The sequence below is a fragment of the Lithobates pipiens genome, unplaced genomic scaffold (assembly GCF_037356315.1).
Source record: "Lithobates pipiens isolate NorthernLeopardFrog02 unplaced genomic scaffold, aLitPip1_a1.2 Scaffold_1, whole genome shotgun sequence".
Lineage (NCBI taxonomy): Eukaryota > Metazoa > Chordata > Amphibia > Anura > Ranidae > Lithobates > Lithobates pipiens.
In genome coordinates, this window is record NW_027507685.1 from 252,634,663 (window position 1) to 252,654,595 (window position 19,933).

General features: G+C 49.2%; 1 protein-coding gene across 16 annotated transcripts in view; it reads left to right on the forward strand.

Annotated features, from left to right (window-relative positions):
* Positions 1 to 15,189, forward strand: part of LOC143986708 (uncharacterized) — a 123,356-nt gene extending 108,167 nt beyond the window's left edge. For all 16 annotated transcript variants that reach the window (XR_013276566.1, XM_077485118.1, XM_077485138.1 and 13 more), the window contains 2 exons: positions 5,616 to 5,715; positions 14,438 to 15,189. Coding sequence is in view for 9 of the 16 variants with exons in the window: in XM_077485118.1 (XP_077341244.1) it covers positions 14,581 to 15,114 (534 nt within the window). In the remaining 7 variants the exon portion in view is untranslated. The remainder of the gene's footprint in view (positions 1 to 5,615; positions 5,716 to 14,437) is intronic.
* The last annotated feature ends 4,744 nt before the right edge of the window (positions 15,190 to 19,933 follow it).

Here is a 19,933-nt window from a genome sequence, read left to right on the forward strand (position 1 = left end):
TACTATGTCGCATTCGCAGTCTGGTCATCTCCTGTACTATGTCGCATTCGCAGTCTCTGGTCATCTCCTGTAGTCGCATTCGCAGTCTGGTCATCTCCTGTAGTCGCATTCGCAGTCTGGTCATCTCCTGTAGTCGCAGTCTGGTCATCTCCTGTACTATGTCGCATTCGCAGTCTAGTCATCTCTTGTACTATGTCGCATTCGCAGTCTGGTCATCTCCTGTACTATGTCGCATTCGCAGTCTCTGGTCATCTCCTGTAGTCGCATTCGCAGTCTGGTCATCTCCTGTAGTCGCATTCGCAGTCTGGTCATCTCCTGTACTATGTCGCATTCGCAGTCTGGTCATCTCCTGTACTATGTCGCATTCGCAGTCTGGTCATCTCCTGTAGTCGCATTCGCAGTATGGTCATCTTCTGTACTATGTCGCATTCGCAGTCTCTGGTCATCTCCTGTAGTCGCATTCGCAGTCTGGTCATCTCCTGTAGTCGCATTCGCAGTCTGGTCATCTCCTGTAGTCGCATTCGCAGTCTGGTCATCTGTACTATGTGGCATTCGCAGTCTCTGGTCATCTCCTGTAGTCGCATTCGCAGTCTGGTCATCTCCTGTAGTCGCATTCGCAGTCTGGTCATCTGTACTATGTGGCATTCGCAGTCTCTGGTCATCTCACTATGTGGCATTCGCAGTCTCTGGTCATCTCCTGTAGTCGCATTCGCAGTCTGGTCATCTCCTGTAGTCGCATTCGCAGTCTGGTCATCTCCTGTACTATGTCGCATTCGCAGTCTGGTCATCTCCTGTACTATGTCGCATTCGCAGTCTGGTCATCTCCTGTAGTCGCATTCGCAGTCTGGTCATCTCCTGTACTATGTCGCATTCGCAGTCTCTGGTCATCTCCTGTAGTCGCATTCGCAGTCTGGTCATCTCCTGTAGTCGCATTCGCAGTCTGGTCATCTCCTGTACTATGTCACATTTGCAGTCTGGTCATCTCCTGTAGTCGCATTCGCAGTCTGGTCATCTCCTGTAGTCGCATTCGCAGTCTGGTCAACTCCTATAGTCGCATTCACAGTCTGGTCATCTCCTGTAGTCGCATTCGCAGTCTGGTCATCTCCTGTAGTCGCAGTCTGGTCATCTCTTGTACTATGTCGCATTTGCAGTCTAGTCATCTCCTGTAGTCGCATTCGCAGTCTGGTCATCTCCTGTACTATGTCGCATTCGCAGTCTGGGTTTCTCCTGTACTATGTCGCATTCGCAGTCTCTGGTCATCTCCTGTACTATGTGGCATTCGCAGTCTCTGGTCATCTCCTGTAGTCGCATTCGCAGTCTGGTCATCTCCTGTACTATGTCGCATTCACAGTCTGGTCATCTCCTGTACTATGTCGCATTCGCAGTCTGGTCATCTCCTGTAGTCGCATTCGCAGTCTGGTCATCTCCTGTAGTCGCATTCGCAGTCTGGTCATCTCCTGTAGTCGCATTCGCAGTCTGGTCATCTCCTGTAGTCACATTCGCAGTCTGGTCATCTCCTGTAGTCACATTCGCAGTCTGGTCAACTCCTGTAGTCACATTCGCAGTCTGGTCATCTCCTGTAGTCACATTCGCAGTCTGGTCATCTCCTGTACTATGTCGCATTTGCAGTCTGGTCATCTCCTGTACTATGTCGCATTCGCAGTCTCTGGTCATCTCCTGTAGTCGCATTCGCAGTCTGGTCATCTCCTGTAGTCGCATTCGCAGTCTGGTCATCTCCTGTAGTCACATTCGCAGTCTGGTCATCTCTTGTACTATGTTGCATTTGCAGTCTGGTCATCTCCTGTAGTCACATTCACAGTCTGGTCATCTCCTGTAGTCGCAGTCTGGTCATCTCCTGTACTATGTCGCATTTGCAGTCTCTGGTCATCTCCTGTAGTCGCATTCGCAGTCTCTGGTCATCTCCTGTAGTCGCATTCGCAGTCTGGTCATCTCCTGTAGTCGCAGTCTGGTCATCTCCTGTACTATGTCGCATTTGCAGTCTAGTCATCTCCTGTAGTCGCATTCCCAGTCTTGTCATCTCCTGTAGTCGCATTCGCAGTCTGGTCATCTCCTGTAGTCGCAGTCTGGTCATCTCTTGTACTATGTCGCATTCGCAGTCTGGTCATCTCCTGTACTATGTCGCATTTGCAGTCTAGTCCTCTCCTGTAGTCGCATTCGCAGTCTGGTCATCTCCTGTAGTCGCATTCGCAGTCTGGTCATCTCCAGTACTATGTCGCATCCGCAGTCTCTGGTCATCTCCTGTAGTCGCATTCGCAGTCTGGTCATCTCCTGTAGTCGCATTCGCAGTCTGGTCATCTCCTGTAGTCGCATTCGCAGTCTGGTCATCTCCTGTAGTCGCATTCGCAGTCTGGTCATCTCCTGTAGTCGCAGTCTGGTCATCTCCTGTACTATGTCGCATTCGCAGTCTAGTCATCTCCTGTAGTCGCATTCGCAGTCTGGTCATCTCCTGTAGTCGCATTCGCAGTCTGGTCATCTCCTGTAGTCGCATTCGCAGTCTGGTCATCTCCTGTAGTCGCATTCGCAGTCTGGTCATCTCCTGTAGTCGCATTCGCAGTCTGGTCATCTCCTGTAGTCGCAGTCTGGTCATCTCCTGTACTATGTCGCATTCGCAGTCTGGTCATCTCCTGTAGTCGCATTCGCAGTCTGGTCATCTCCTGTAGTCGCAGTCTGGTCATCTCCTGTACTATGTCGCATTTGCAGTCTAGTCATCTCCTGTAGTCGCATTCGCAGTCTGGTCATCTCCTGTAGTCGCATTCGCAGTCTGGTCATCTCCTGTAGTCGCAGTCTGGTCATCTCTTGTACTATGTCGCATTTGCAGTCTAGTCCTCTCCTGTAGTCGCATTCGCAGTCTGGTCATCTCCTGTACTATGTCGCATCCGCAGTCTCTGGTCATCTCCTGTAGTCGCATTCGCAGTCTGGTCATCTCCTGTAGTCGCAGTCTGGTCATCTCCTGTAGTCGCATTCGCAGTCTGGTCATCTCCTGTAGTCGCAGTCTGGTCATCTCCTGTACTATGTCGCATTCGCAGTCTGGTCATCTCCTGTAGTCGCATTCGCAGTCTGGTCATCTCCTGTAGTTGCATTCGCAGTCTGGTCATCTCCTGTAGTCGCATTCGCAGTCTGGTCATCTCCTGTAGTCGCAGTCTGGTCATCTCCTGTACTATGTCGCATTCGCAGTCTGGTCATCTCCTGTAGTCGCATTCGCAGTCTGGTCATCTCCTGTAGTCGCAGTCTGGTCATCTCCTGTACTATGTCGCATTTGCAGTCTAGTCATCTCCTGTAGTCGCATTCGCAGTCTGGTCATCTCCTGTAGTCGCATTCGCAGTCTGGTCATCTCCTGTAGTCGCAGTCTGGTCATCTCTTGTACTATGTCGCATTTGCAGTCTAGTCCTCTCCTGTAGTCGCATTCGCAGTCTGGTCATCTCCTGTACTATGTCGCATCCGCAGTCTCTGGTCATCTCCTGTAGTCGCATTCGCAGTCTGGTCATCTCCTGTAGTCGCAGTCTGGTCATCTCCTGTACTATGTCGCATTCGCAGTCTGGTCATCTCCTGTAGTCGCATTCGCAGTCTGGTCATCTCCTGTAGTCGCAGTCTGGTCATCTCCTGTACTATGTCGCATTTGCAGTCTAGTCATCTCCTGTAGTCGCATTCGCAGTCTGGTCATCTCCTGTAGTCGCATTCGCAGTCTGGTCATCTCCTGTAGTCGCAGTCTGGTCATCTCTTGTACTATGTCGCATTTGCAGTCTAGTCCTCTCCTGTAGTCGCATTCGCAGTCTGGTCATCTCCTGTACTATGTCGCATCCGCAGTCTCTGGTCATCTCCTGTAGTCGCATTCGCAGTCTGGTCATCTCCTGTAGTCGCAGTCTGGTCATCTCCTGTAGTCGCAGTCTGGTCATCTCCTGTAGTCGCATTCGCAGTCTGGTCATCTCCTGTAGTCGCAGTCTGGTCATCTCCTGTACTATGTCGCATTCGCAGTCTGGTCATCTCCTGTAGTCGCATTCGCAGTCTGGTCATCTCCTGTAGTTGCATTCGCAGTCTGGTCATCTCCTGTAGTCGCATTCGCAGTCTGGTCATCTCCTGTAGTCGCAGTCTGGTCATCTCCTGTACTATGTCGCATTCGCAGTCTGGTCATCTCCTGTACTATGTCGCATTCGCAGTCTGGTCATCTCCTGTAGTCGCATTCGCAGTCTGGTCATCTCCTGTAGTCGCAGTCTGGTCATCTCCTGTACTATGTCGCATTTGCAGTCTAGTCATCTCCTGTAGTCGCATTCGCAGTCTGGTCATCTCCTGTAGTCGCATTCGCAGTCTGGTCATCTCCTGTAGTCGCAGTCTGGTCATCTCTTGTACTATGTCGCATTTGCAGTCTAGTCCTCTCCTGTAGTCGCATTCGCAGTCTGGTCATCTCCTGTACTATGTCGCATCCGCAGTCTCTGGTCATCTCCTGTAGTCGCATTCGCAGTCTGGTCATCTCCTGTAGTCGCAGTCTGGTCATCTCCTGTAGTCGCATTCGCAGTCTGGTCATCTCCTGTAGTCGCATTCGCAGTCTGGTCATCTCCTGTAGTCGCAGTCTGGTCATCTCCTGTACTATGTCGCATTCGCAGTCTGGTCATCTCCTGTAGTTGCATTCGCAGTCTGGTCATCTCCTGTAGTTGCATTCGCAGTCTGGTCATCTCCTGTAGTTGCATTCGCAGTCTGGTCATCTCCTGTACTATGTCGCATCCGCAGTCTCTGGTCATCTCCTGTAGTCGCATTCGCAGTCTGGTCATCTCCTGTAGTCGCAGTCTGGTCATCTCCTGTAGTCGCATTCGCAGTCTGGTCATCTCCTGTAGTCGCAGTCTGGTCATCTCCTGTACTATGTCGCATTCGCAGTCTGGTCATCTCCTGTAGTTGCATTCGCAGTCTGGTCATCTCCTGTAGCATGTCACATTTGCAGTCACTGTATTTTATGTGAAATATATATATGCATATGAGCGTATCATTTTTTATTTTTTTTTGGTGGGGGAGTGGATCTTGGGTGGGAGTTCCCACACTTTTTTCCCCAGGACTTCATCCCTGGCTAAAAGATCTCCTCCTTCAGGGCTCGGATCTTATATGTGGCTTGGACATCACTGAGCATCAGTTGGGTTCTCCGGGGCCACAAGTGTCTGACACAAATCATCATTGTTTTGCTAGGAAATTACTTAGAAACATTATGTGTATTTTTTAAAGCAGAGGCCCTAGAGAATAAAATGGTGGGTGTTGCAATTTTTTTGTTATGTTGCATCAATATTTAATGAACGATAAACCCCACAATATATAACCCAGTTTTTTGGTAAAATATAAAAGAGGACTTTATGCCGAGTAAATAGATACCTAACATGTCGCACTTTAAAATTGCACATGTTTTGTGGAATGAAGAAAAATGATGCTGCTTAGAAATCTCCATAGGTGATGCTTAGAACATTTTTTTTTTTTTTTTTCAGTATCCCTTTTATTTTTTATTTTTTTCATGTGTGTGTAAAGGCAGGCGTTCCAATACTTTTGGTAATATAGTGTAAGACAACAAAAGGTCTCTGTAGAAGTGATTAGTAATTGTTTGTTTTTCTTTTCCTCTTCAGTTGTATCACTGCGGCCATTTTTACTTCTGGAACATGTGACAGGAAGTTCTCAGGATACATCCATGATCCCGGGGTGACAACACTCGAAATACCAGTAATTGTAAGTAAAAGGATCATATCAGTATGTGGCGCTGGATGGGGGGAAAAGTCCACCCTAATGCTGGGTTTACATGGATGCGATTTGGGAAACGCACAGGAATCATTGTATTTTCCGCATAGCAATCACACTGTGTTCATGCCATCTGCTGCGGGTGTCAATTAAAACTTAACGACGCCCCAAAAGCAGGTCGCAGAAAGCGGTGCATTTGCTAAAATTGGATCGCATGGATACATGTGCCATGCGACCCGATTCCAGTGCAGGAAAACAAAGGGTGCCAGCACCTTTTTCATGCTGATGCAGTGCGATTTGAGCCGTTTGAAATGATGGGCTCCAATCTCACTGCACATAATGACTTGTGATTCGCACAGAAATGCGGTGCGATTCCTGTGTGAATTACATACGATGTAATGAACCCAGCCTGAAGCCGTACTAAACACAGCCCTCAAATTTTCCATTCGCATTTTGCAAGTGGAAAATGAGGGCTGGCGAGGAGCTGGGCTGCCTAGGAGCAGGGGTGCGAGCACCGCCGACATGCGGGGATGAATGGGAGCCGTTCTCCCAGAGGAAGAGAGCGTGGAGGAAGAGAGGGGGCGGCCGGATCATCATAGAGGAAGAGGAGAGCCGGCATTGATCACAGAGCGGGGTTTGCCCCATGTTACAGCTTACATTAGAATTGAAGTCACACACAGCCCCGCCCCCCTGACCCCTCACCTGTGACTTACAGAACGTGCCCTGGCATTGGACTGCTGTTCTGTCTGTCACAGGTGAGGGGTCAGGAGGGCGGGGCTGTATGTGACGGCCCACAGACTGCAATTCTAATGTAAGCTGTTTCGGCGGGCAAACCCCGCTCTGTGATCAATACAGCTCTCCTCTTCCTCAACGCTATCTTCTGCTATGATGATCCGTCCGCCCCCTCAGCACGGGTGAGGCTGCAGTGATGGACACGGGTGAGGCTGCAGTGATGGACACGGGTGAGGCTGCAGTGATGGACACGGGGGAGGCTGCAGTGATGGACACGGGTGAGGCTGCAGTGATGGACACGGGGGAGGCTGCAGTGATGGACACGGGTGAGGCTGCAGTGATGGACACGGGTGAGGCTGCAGTGATGGACACGGGTGAGGCTGCATGGTTAACCCTGAACTCTGTATGTATCACCCTTTGAGGGCAACCATACTACTCATGCAGCGTGAAAATTAAATTGAGTTTGGCACCCCTGTGTTATATCATTATAATATTTTATTTTTGTGGACTGGGATTCATGGTCCTATGAATATAAACTTTGACATGATACATTGTAACAAATAATAACAGTAAGTTTAGATTTAAAGTCCTTTAGTTTAACAGGCTGTTCTCTTATGCCCAATTTACCTTGGGCCTCCTCCTGGGATCCCCCCTGGAGCCCCACCCATCAAAAAATGTATCCATTCAGACACGGAGCCCTGACCTGGCCCCACCCCCTCACACCCTTGAACCACTTAAAGTGGAACTATACTCGCCCCCGCCCTGGTGACGCCCATCATGGGGGGTGTGAAGCGCAGGAGAGCCACCTCCGCCGCTTGTTGGATCACAGCGCCGGGAACATCACAGCTTTCATTTCAATTGCTGTGTGTTCCCGGCCGCGCGCCGTCACACGCAGCCCCTCCCCCTTGTCCGGGCACTTTGATAGACAGATCATCCGTCCAATCCTGCGGATGATCTGTCTATCTAAGTGCCCGGACAAGGGGGAGGGGCTGCGTGTGACGGCGCGCGGCCGGGAACACACAGCAATTGAAATGAAAGCTGTGATGTTCCCGGCGCTGTGATCCAACAAGCGGCGGAGGCGGCTCTCTTCCCTACACAGGCTGGCTGCAACAAAAGGGGACACACAGGCTGGCTGCAACAAAAGGGGACACACAGGCTGGCTGCAACAAGGGGGGACACACAGGCTGGCTGCAAAGGGGGACACACAGGCTGGCTGCAAAGGGGGACACACAGGCTGGCTGCAACAAAAGGGGACACACAGGCTGGCTACAACAAAAGGGGACACGCTGGACACAAGGGGACACGCTGGACACAAGGGGACACGCTGGCCGCAAAAGGGGACACGCTGGCCGCAAAAGGGGACACGCTGGCCGCAAAAGGGGACACGCTGGCCGCAAAAGGGGACACACTGGCCGCAAAAGGGGACACGCTGGCCGCAAAAGGGGACACACTGGCCGCAAAAGGGGACACACTGGCCGCAAAAGGGGACACACTGGCCGCAAAAGGGGACACACTGGCCGCAAAAGGGGACACACTGGCCGCAAAAGGGGACACACTGACCGCAAAAGAGGACACACTGACCGCAAAAGGGGACACACTGACTGCAAAAGGGGACACGCTGGATGCAAAAGGGGACACAAGGGGACACACTGGATGCAAAAGGGGACACAAAGGGACACATTGGATGCAAAAGGGGACACAAAGGGACACACTGGATGCAAAAGGGGACACAAGGGGACACACTGGATGCAAAAGGGGACACAAGGGGACACACTGGATGCAAAAGGGGACACACTGGATGCAAAAGGGGACACAAGGGGACACACTGGATGCAATAGGGGACACTGGCCTGCAATGGGGGACACTGGCCTGCAATGGGGGATGCCTCCTGTACCACGTCCTCTGTCTCTGACCATCTCCTGTACCGTGTCCCCAGTCTCTGACCACCTCCTGTACCGTGTCCCCAGTCTCTGACCACCTCCCGTACCGTGTCCCCAGTCTCTGACCACCTCCTGTACCATGTCCCCAGTCTCTGACCACCTCCTGTACCATGTCCCCAGTCTCTGACCACCTCCTGTACCATGTCCCCAGTCTCTGACCACCTCCTGTACCATGTCCCCAGTCTCTGACCACCTCCTGTACCATGTCCCCAGTCTCTGACCACCTCCTGTACCATGTCCCCAGTCTCTGGCCACCTCCTGTATAAAAATATTTTTTAAAAACAGTCATTTTCGGTATCGGTGCTGTTTCGGTATCGGTTTCGGTTTTCGGCCTAGTGTATTTTTCATTTTCGGTATCGGTTTCGGCACCAAAAAACCCATTCGGTGCATCCCTAGAGTGCTGGGAACATCACAACTTTACTTTCAATAGCTGTGTGTTCCCCGTCGTGCGCTGTCACATACAGCCCCTCCCCCTTGTCCGGGCACTTTGATAGACAGATCACCCGTCCAATCCTGGGACAGGTGATCTGTCTATCAAAGTTCCCCCGGACAAGGGGGAGGGGCTGTATGTGACGGCACGCGACGGACACACAGCTATTGAAATTAAAGCTGGGATGTTCCTGGCGCTCTATTCAACCAGGCGGGGGAGGCGGCTCTCCTGCGCTATACACCCCCCATGATGGGAATCACCAGGGGCGGAGACAGTGCTCTGCCCCCACCCAGGCCTCGCCCCATTTCCGGGCTCAATTATCGTCTGTTTTTTTTTCTTTTTGACAAATTGCCGAAAAGGGCATTTTCGGCCGATATGTTTCGGCGGCCGAAAATTTCGGTGCATCCCTAGTAGTCAGGCTTGGGGCCCTCACACTTCCCCCAACAACATACCTAGGAAGGGGATGTCCACTTTTCTCAGCTCTAGGCACTTTCCTGAGACAAATGGTGACAAGAGGAATGCAGAGGACATGCAAAAGTTTGGCAAACAATGCTCTAAGACAGGGGTCTCCAATCTTTCCTAACAAAGGGCCAGTTTGGTGTTCTTCAGACTTTAGGTGGGCCGGACTTTTCCCAATGGAAGTAGAAAATGTCCTGTGTCAATGGATGTAACCAATGCCCCATCATTGGTGTCAGTGGGAGGAATAGTGCCCCATCATTGGTGTCAGTGGGAGAAGTAGTGCCCCATCATTGGTGTCAGTGGGAGGAATAGTGCCCCATCATTGGTATCAGTGGGAGCAATAGTGCCCCCATCATTGGTATCGATGGGAGAAGTAGTGCCCCATCATTTGTGTCAGTGGGAGGAATAGTGCCCCATCATTGGTATCAGTGGGAGAAGTAGTGCCCCATCATTTGTGTCAGTGGGAGGAATAGTGCCCCATCATTGGTATCAGTGGGAGAAGTAATGCCCCATCATTGGTGTCAGTGGGAGGAATAGTGCCCCATCATTGGTGTCAGTGGGAGGAATAGTGCCCCGTCATTGGTGTCAGTGGGAGGAATAGTGCCCTATCATTGGTGTCAGTGGGAGGAATAGTGCCTCATCATTGGTGTCAGTGGGAGGAATGGAGCCCCATTATTGGTGTGAGTGACAGTAATAGTGACTTGTATCAGTAGAAGGAATAGTGCCCCATAGTTGGTGTCAGCGGGACGGATAAAGGCAAGCAAAGGGCCACATCTGGCCCTTGGGACGAAGTTTGGAGACTATTGCTCTAAAATATGGAAATTACAGGTAAGTCAAACTTCCTCTGATTGCAGCCACTGACACCAATGTTGGGGGTTATTATTGCAGCAATTAATCACTCGTGCCGGGGCAATTACTGTCCCCACTAATACCAATGTTGGGGGTTATGGTCGGGCAGCTAAGAAGTTGACTACAGAGGAGAAGATCTCCTCCTCCTTATTGATGGTTTTATTCTTTATCCTCCCTACATCCTGATATAAGAGATAAGCAAGATATATAATTAAATTTTTATTTATTGAATATCTTTCTATCTATGGATCTATTCATCTCTGACTCCTCGGAGATGAAGCCTCTTCAGAACCCTAAACCTTATGATGATTTAGAGGAAGGCGAAAACCCCCCTTGGTCATATTATCTCCAAAGGGGGAAAAATTCCTTCCTGACCCCATAAGGCAATCGGATAATCCCTGAATCATCAGTTTAGAGTGTCCAGTTCATTCCCCTTTATATTGCTAAGAATGTAGAGACAGGACCCCAACATCAAGGCCCACAATCCAAAAGGCCATTTAGAAAGAGGAGTTCCTAGCTCCGCCCACCTGCTATATTCATGAGGAGGTCTCACTCCTCTTGCTGGATTTTATATGGCATGAGCAGGGAGACTTCTACAGCCGATGGAAGGAGATAGCGCAACTGGGAAGTCTGGTGGGAAGTCTTCCTGATTCAATAAAACCAGAAGCCAAGGGGGGATTGTTAGTCAGCTAACTTAATACTTACCTATGGACGATCCCACAAGCATGGAGGTATTGCAGGCCACAAATGATCTCGGCAGTGAGGCATCTGAAGGAGAAAGAAAAATATGAATTAGCATTCAGAATCATCACAGACCAATAAAAGGTAAAGATGAAGAGACTTCCCCCTATAGTACATAGGGGTGTGGATGGACGGGGCTCAGTGGGAGGGGCCTGGGGGTGTCACTGCCTGTTCTCAGTGGTCAGCCACCCCCGACTCCATCACAACCCTGTCATTGGACTTGCCTTATCATGTTGTTGGAAAATGGAGCTGAAGCCTCTAGCAGGTCTGTGTGAAAATAAGAGATAAAGGTTACATTAGAGACAAGTAAGATTTCACTTTGTGGAGGAATATAGGAAGGCAGGGGGTGAAGTACAGGAATAGGATAAAAAAGACTTACCTCTGTTTGGAATTTTGCATACAGATGAGTTATATATGGATGGCTATCGCAGTGTTCCAGTATGGCGCACTCTGTATTGTCATCCATGGAGTCACCTAATCCCAGTTCAATCATCTTTATGGCCACCTTCTCTTCATGGAAGGGATGGGAGGCCAACATCACCTTCCCATAGGCCCCTTCTCCAAGTTTTCTATGGATGGTAAAATCTTCCAACACAACCTCTGTCTCCTCCTCTGTGCTGGATGAGTCCAATGAAATTGTCTCATGGACTGTGTTGTCAGGCATTGGAGAACCTAAAGATTTCTCTTCTCTGTCCTCGTCCTCGGTGGATGGGATCAACAGAGGACCGCCAACCTGAGGATACCACCCCTCCAAGGGGTGAGGGGAGGGCAAATGGGCAGGTGGAGGAGGAAGCTGAACACAGACTTCAGTCCATTCCTCAACCAATATTCACAAAAGATGTCATTGGTAAGTATTGTAATAGACAAAATAATGCAAGCATTGTAGAGTAACAGAATTGATGTCACCCACATATAGGGATGAGCCGAACACCCCCCGGTTCGGTTCGCACCAGAACTTGCGAACGACCCCCGCGTTCGGTACGAACGTTAGAACCCCATTGAAGTCTATGGGACTCGAACGTTCGAATTGGAAAGTGCTAATTTTAACGGCTAATATGCAAGATAGTGTCCTAAAAAGGGTTTGGGGACCTGCCTCCTGCCTCAGGGGACATGGGTCACTGCAAAAAAAAGTTTTAAAAACTGCCGTTTTGGCGGGAGCACTGATTTTAATGACGATTAAAGTGAAAAAAAAAAGTGAAATATTCCTTTAAATATGGTGCCTGGGGGGTGTCTGTAGTATGCCTGTGAAGTGCCACGTGTTTCCCGTGTTTAGAACAGTCCCTGCACAAAATGACATTAAACGGAAATAACACCATTTAAAACTGCTTGCGGTTTTAATGTTATATCTGGTTCCTGCAATATGGTTGAAAATCATTGAGAAACATGGCATGGGTAGCCCTCCCTGCCCATTACCAGCCTATTTGGGTCTTGTACGCATATTAAGGGGAACCCCGTACCCATATTAAAAAAAGGAAATGCGTGTGGCCCCCAGGCCCTATATACTCAGAACAGCAGTATACAGGCGGTGCAAACAAGACAGGGACTGTGTAGGTTTGTTGTGTTAAGTTGAATCTGTTTGTCATTTTCAACCGGTACATTTTTAAAGTGTAGCTCCAGTCAAAAAAACTATCTTTAAGCTTTTTGGAAAACATAGGGAAGGGTTATCACCCCTGTATAATTTGTTTTGTCGTCCATCTTTTTCCATCTCACTCGCTGCTGTCTCCTTGCGTTTGCAAGTAGGAGATGTTTGTAAGTTGGATGTTTGAAAGTAGGGGCCTGCCCTATATTATAGCGGTATGTACTGGGTACAGAGCACGCAGACAGCACGCACTATCTCCTAACACTACTGACTGCAAGCTCTATTATTAACCACTTGTTAGCCCAATGTTTGCATAAAGTGAAAGATGAAGTTATGCTGAGTAAATAGATATCAAACATGTCACTCTTCAAAATTGCACATGCCCGTGGAATGGCGCCAAACGTCGCTACTTAAAAAATCCCCATAGGCGACGCTTTAATTTTTTTTTTACTGGTTACATGTTTTGAGTTGCAGAGGAGGTCTAGGACTAGAATTATTGCTCTCGCTCTAACATTCTCGGCGATACCTCACATGTGTGGCACATGCGAGCACATGGGGACATGGGCGCTTTAATTTTTATTTTAAAAAATGGTGTGTACTGTGTTGAAGGTACACAGAACACCCACTGCTTCAGATGCTAAATAACACACTACACGAGGCCGCCTCAAAGGCGGACTTATATAGTGTGGGGCGTGCACTACACAGCCTGAGTTATGATGGCTCTCCTCGCTGCCGGCGCTTCGATTGGCCAAGCATGCGGGGTCACAGTGCATGCTTGGCCAATCATGGGGCAGCAATGCACTGCGCCACCGCAGTGCATTGTGGTCCGCGCGCGCGTCACTCGAATTTTGACGCGAACGGCCCAAACGTTCGGAATTCGCCGAACAGCCAATGTTCGAGTTGAACGTACGTTCGACTCGAACACGAAGCTCATCCCTACCCACATATATACACTGAGGTCACTGCTATATACACCTAGTCACTGCATAGAGAAGGGAAGTGTTAGAAGCCCTGTCAGGTCTCCATTATGCCGCGTACACACGAGTGGACTTTTCAACATCCAAAGTCCGACGGACTGATTCCGTCAGACTATTCGATCGTGTGTGGGCTGCAACGGACTTTTGATTTGCCAAAGTCTGACGGACTTTAGAATATGGAACATGCTTCAAATTTTTCCGCCGGAACTCTGCCGGACCCGGTCCCTTCGAAAAATTTGCTCGTGTGTATGCTATTCCGACGGACTAAAACCGACGCTAGGGCAGCTATTGGCTACTGGCTATGAACTTCCTTACTCGAGTCCAGTCGTACGTCATCACGTTCGAATCCGTCGGAGTTTAGTGTGATTGTGTGTGGCCAAGTCCGCTCATTCGGAAAGTCCGTCAGAACTCTGTCGGAACTCCGGCAGAACTCCGGCAGAACTCCTTCGGAAGTCTGTCGGACATAAGTCCTCTCGTGTGTACGGGGCTTTAGGGAGATTCATCCTCTCTATATGATCACCAATGACACCAGGAGGGAAAGTGATGGAAGATCCAGCAGGACAGGAATAGAGGGGAAATCTTCTGATGGGGACACGGCTCTCGGTGACAACGGTCTAGGAGGGTACTGAAATATTTCTTCCCAAGTCTTGCTGTGTATACAGAACAGATAATGAAGGGAAATCTCTCCATTGGGATCCTTCCTGTAGCAGGATAGGAAATACTGAGACAATGACTTGCAATTAGCAGCAGCATTTGTTAGTTGACCGACTCTTCAGTTGACCATTGGGCAGCCAATCCGATTTGAAGGTGACAGGTGTGAAGTGACAGGTATCAGGTGTGAAGGAGATGCACAGACCTGACAGACAGCCCAATTATAAACTAAATTATTGCACATATTTCATGTCTGAGGTTTACAACCATTCTATATGTCATTCGGTATAACATCAATAAATGATGTGTAAATACCAGGAAAATAAATAATATTTTTTTTTTTTATTCTCTGCAGAAGCAAACAATGACCCAACCACCGACAAAACAGAGCCGACTCCAGTGGTTTCATCCTTCAGTGAGAGTGACGAAACCCCAGTGGCTTCAATCACCACACAGGCTGGGCCAACGCCGCAGGATGAAACCATAAAGGATGAGGAAATGGAAGTGATCCCATCCACCAAGGATGAGGACAGAGAAGGGATCCCATCCAGTGAGAATGAGGACAGAGAAGGGATCCCATCCAGTGAGGACAAGGACAGAGAAGGGATCCCATCCAGGGAGGACGAGGACAGAGAAGGGATCCCATCCAGTGAGGATAAGGACAGAGAATGGATCCCATCCAGTGAGAATGAGGACAGAGAAGGGATCCCATCCAGTGAGGACAAGGACAGAGAAGGGATCCCATCCAGGGAGGACGAGGACAGAGAAGGGATCCCATCCAGTGAGGACGAGGACAGAGAAGGGATCCCATCCAGTGAGGACGAGGACAGAGAAGAGAAATCTTTAGATTCTCCAATGCCTGACAACATGGTCCATGAGACAATTTCATTGGACTCATCCAGCACAGAGGAGGAGACAGAGGTTATGTTGCAAGATTTTACCATCCATAGAAAACTTGGAGAAGGGGCCTATGGGAAGGTGATGTTGGCCTCCCATCCCTTCAATGTACAATGGAGTCTGTTCAAAGGATAAATGACAGGAGAGGGTAAAACTTCACCTAAGAAAACAAATTGTAGAAATAATGTTATAAAGCTTCTCCCAAATCTTTGGTTTTTGTCATGTACACTATAGTGTTATCCCAAGTCTGATTCTTGTACTTATCTATCCAGGGGAGCGATCTTCCTGCAGGAAATCTCCCCATTGTGGGAGGGGCAGAGACACAAACTATTGCAGGAAATCACACCATTCACACTGTTCAGCTGCTTGATCGTTCTTACAGGTGGGAGGGGATGTTCCCCCCTCCCGCTGCCCTCCTGTGCTTCTACCGTCTCGCCGAACACATAGGAAGGAATCCGCCAGTGCCTGAAGTTAGCCATATAGAGAACCAAGGGCCAGATGGTCCCCGGCAGTCTCTATGACCCTCAGAGGCCCGGGCGCGATGTTATGATACCACATCTGGCCCAGCGGAAGTAAATGAAAGCCTGAGATTGTTTATATATGTAGCACCGGCTCCTGAAAAGCACGCGCTATGTTTTTGAAATTTAATGTTACCCCTGAACTGCAGTTTGGTTTGGGTATAATTTTTCCAAATTTGGACCTCAGCATCAGTCTGACTGGACTATAGGGTGTTCAGCCTGGCCACAGGGGGCACTGTCTCTTCTGGCAGGCATGGAACCAGTCTGGTTGGGTGCTTTAAGGTTACTTTCTCTCGGAGCCAGCCCAGTGGGAGTGTCACTCTTGCTGTGCTTTCTGGGTGAGGGTACTTAAGATGCGGATGTCACTAGTTTCCTACATGTTCTACAATAATATCTGTGGAATAGACTTATTCCTGATTTTAGCACCTTGTTGGCTGCTAGGCCTTGTGAGAGAGGGACTGTCCAACTTGAGTGAACATCCAGCTGTGAATGGCTATTCTCTGGATTTAGTCGAAGTAAGCAAGTTCTTTATTATTGACTTTGACACTAAGCCCCTATACACACGGTCGGAGATTTCGACAACCAAATCCGTCGGATTTTGTCCGTCGGAACTTGTCCGAAACTGTTGCATACACACGGTCGGACTAAGTTGTCGAAAAATCCGATCTTTCAGAACGTGATGACGTAATTTCATTAGGATGGGACTAGTAGCCAATAGCTTTGATGTAGGGCATTTTGATCGGACCAAGTGCCACGCATGCTCAGATCAAATTCCTACATGAAAGCTATTGGCTACTACCCTGAATGTAGTCCCATCGTAACGAAATTACGTCATCACGTTCTGAAAGATCGGATTTTTCGCCAACTTGGCCCGACCATGTGTATGCAACAGTTTCGGACACAATCCGTCGGACTAAATCCGACGGATTTGGTTGGCAAAATCTCCTACCGTGTGTACGTGGGCTAAGAGCCACCCTCCTATGTCACTCACTGAACTATGCATATATTGTAAGGCAAGAGACCCCTTCACCAGAACTATGCACATACTATAGGGCAGGGGATCACTTCACTAGAAATATACATATATTGTTTGGCAAAAGATCACTCCACCAGAACTATGCACATACTGTAAGGCAGGGGATCACTTCATTAGAACTATACATGTACTGTAGGGCAGGAGATCACTTCTCCAGGAAATATGCACATACTGTAGGGCATGAGATCACTCCCCCAGAACTATGCATGTACTGTAGGGCAGGAGATCACTTCACCAGAACTATGCATGTATTGTAGGGCAGGAGATCACTCCACCAGAACTATGCATGTACTGTAGGGCATGAGATCACTCCACCAGAACTATGCATGTACTGTAGGGCAGGAGATCACTCCACCAGAACTATGCATGTACTGTAGGGCATGAGATCACTCCACCAGAGCTATGCATGTACTATAGGGCAGGAGATCACTCCACCAGAACTATGCATGTACTGTAGGGCATGAGATCACTCCACCAGAACTATGCATGTACTATAGGGCAGGAGATCACTCCACCAGAACTATGCATGTACTGTAGGGCATGAGATCACTCCACCAGAACTATGCATGTACTGTAGAGCATGAGATCACTCCCCCAGAACTATGCATGTACTGCTTGGCAGGAGATCACTCCACCAGAACTATGCATGTACTGTAGGCAGGAGATCACTCCCCCAGAACTATGTATGTACTGTAGGGCAGGAGATCACTCCACCAGAACTATGCATGTACTATAGGGCAGGAGATCACTTCACTAGAAATATGCATATATTGTTTGGCAAGAGATCACTCCACCAGAACTATGCACATACTGTAAGGCAGGGGATCACTTCATTAGAACTATACATGTACTGTAGGGCAGGAGATCACTTCACCAGAACTATGCAAACAGAGGCGGCTCTAGACTTTGTGAGGCCTTAGCCAAAACTTAGACATGACGCCCCAGTCACGTCCATAATGAGAAAAATAATTCAAGCAATAAAAAATAACTATATGTCCCCCGACAGCGCTGCTGGCTTCCCTCCTCTTCTCTCCCACTGACTGCTGTGGGAGATCTTCAGGAAAAGGGGCTGGTAAATATGCCATGACTGTGTTTACTGTGCTTCGGTTTATGAATGGAGAGGAGCCGCTGTCTCCTGTTCATTCATCTGCATTGCAGCTGAGGCTGCAGAGAAAGGGGTTTGGGAATGTGTTTCCTCAGTCCCTTTCTTGGTCTAAAAAGTGAGACTTCAGGGGTCTCACCAAAGAAGCCAAAAAACTCTCACCAAAAAAAGGTTAAATAATAATAAAAAATTAATTAATAATCAAAATAAAATTTCTAATCAGACTAAAAAGCCATGCCCAATATGTAGCATAATTGAGCCATGGTCACTATATGCCACAGGTCACCACCTCCCTAGTAGGGGCCCCAGTGCATTACTTTGCCCATGATGCTATTATGGCACTGTAGAATGGTATAGGAGAGAAAAGGGGAGGGTATGACAGTGGGTAGTATGTACATTAGAGGGGTGCAGAGTGTATGTGGCGGTAGTATGTACATAAGAGGGGTGTGGACTGTATGGGGGTGGGTAGTATGTACATGAGAGGGGTGCAGAGTGTATGTGGGAGTAGTATATACATAACAGGGGTGCGGAGTCTATGGAGTTGGGTAGTATGTACATGAGAGGGGTGCGGAGTGTATGGTGGGGGTAGTATAACATGAGAAGGGTGCTTAGTGTATAGTGATGGGATGTATGTACATGAGAGGGGTGCGGAGTGTATGGGGGTGAATAGTATGTACATGAGAGGTTGCGGAGTGTATGGAGGTGGGTAGTATGGCATGAGAGGGGTGCAGAGTGTATGGTGGAGGGTAGTATGTACATGAGAGGGGTGTGGAGTGTATGGCGGGGAGGTAGTATGACATGAGAGGGGTGTGGAGTGTATGGTGGGGAGGTAGTATGACATGAGAGGGGTGTGGAGTGTATGGTGGGGGGGTAGTATGACATCAAAGGGGTGCGAAGTGTATGGAGGTGGGTAGTATGACATGAGAAGGGTGCGGAGTGTATGGTGGGGGATAGTATGACATGAGAGGGGTGTGGAGTGTATGGTGGGGGGTAGTATGATATGAGAGGGGTGCGGAGTGTATGGTGGGGGGGTTGTATGACATGAGAGGGGTGTGGAGTGTATGGTGGGGGGGTAGTATGACATGAGAGGGGTGCAGAGTGTATGGTGGGGGGTAGTATGATATGAGAGGGGTGCGGAGTGTATGGTGGGGAGGTAGTATGACATGAGAGGGGTGCGGAGTGTATGGTGGGGGGTTGTATGACATGAGAGGGGTGTGAAGTGTATGGTGGGGGGTAGTATGACATGAGAGGGATGTGGAGTGTATGGTGGGGGTAATGTGACATGAGAGGGGTATGGAGGTGGGGTAGTATGACATGAGAGGGGTGTGGAGTGTATGGCAAGGGGTATTATGACATGAGAGGGGTGCGGAGTGTATGGTGGGGGGTAGTATGACATGAGAGGGGTGCGGAGTGTATAGTGGGGGGTAGTATGACAGAGGGGTATGGAGTGTATGGTGGGGGGGTAGTATTACATGAGAGGGGTGTGGAGTGTATGGTGGGGGGGGGGTAGTATGACATGAGAGGGGTGTGGAGTGTATGGAGGTGGGGTAGTGTGACATGAGAGGGGTGCGGAGTGTATGGTGGGTGTAGTATGACATGAGAGGGGTGTGGAGTGTATGGAGGTGGGGTAGTATGACATGAGAGGGGTGTGGAGTGTATGGTGGGGGTAGTATGACATGAGAGGGGTGTGGAGTGTATGGTGGGGGGTAGTATGACATGAGAGGGGTGTGGAGTGTATGGCAAGGGGTGTTATGACATGAGAGGGGTGTGGAGTGTATGGTGGGGGTAGTATGTACATGAGAGGGGTGCGGAGTGTATGGTGGGGGGGGTGTATGGTGGGGGGGTAGTATGACATGAGAGGGATGTGGAGTGTATGGTGGGTAGTATGACATGAGAGGGGTGCGGAGTATATTGTGGGGGTAAATCTATATGCGGCAGTCGGGAAGAGGTTAAATGGTCTCTTAGTCTGGTTCAGTAGGTTACACAATCATGGGAAAGACTGCTGGCTTGACAGTTGTCCTGAATACAATCATTGACACCCTCCACAAGGAGTGTAAGTCGCAAAAGGTAATTGCTAAAGAAGTTGGCTGTTCACAGAGTGCTGTATCCAAGCATATTAATGTAAAGTTGAGTGGAAGGAAAATGTGGTAGAAAAAAGGTGCACAAGCAACAGGGATAACCACAGCCTTGAGAGGTTTGTGAAGGAAAGGCCATTCAAGTATTTAGGGGAGATTTACAAGGAGTGGACTATGGCCGGTGTCAGTGATTCAAGAGTCACCACACACAGACGTATCCAGG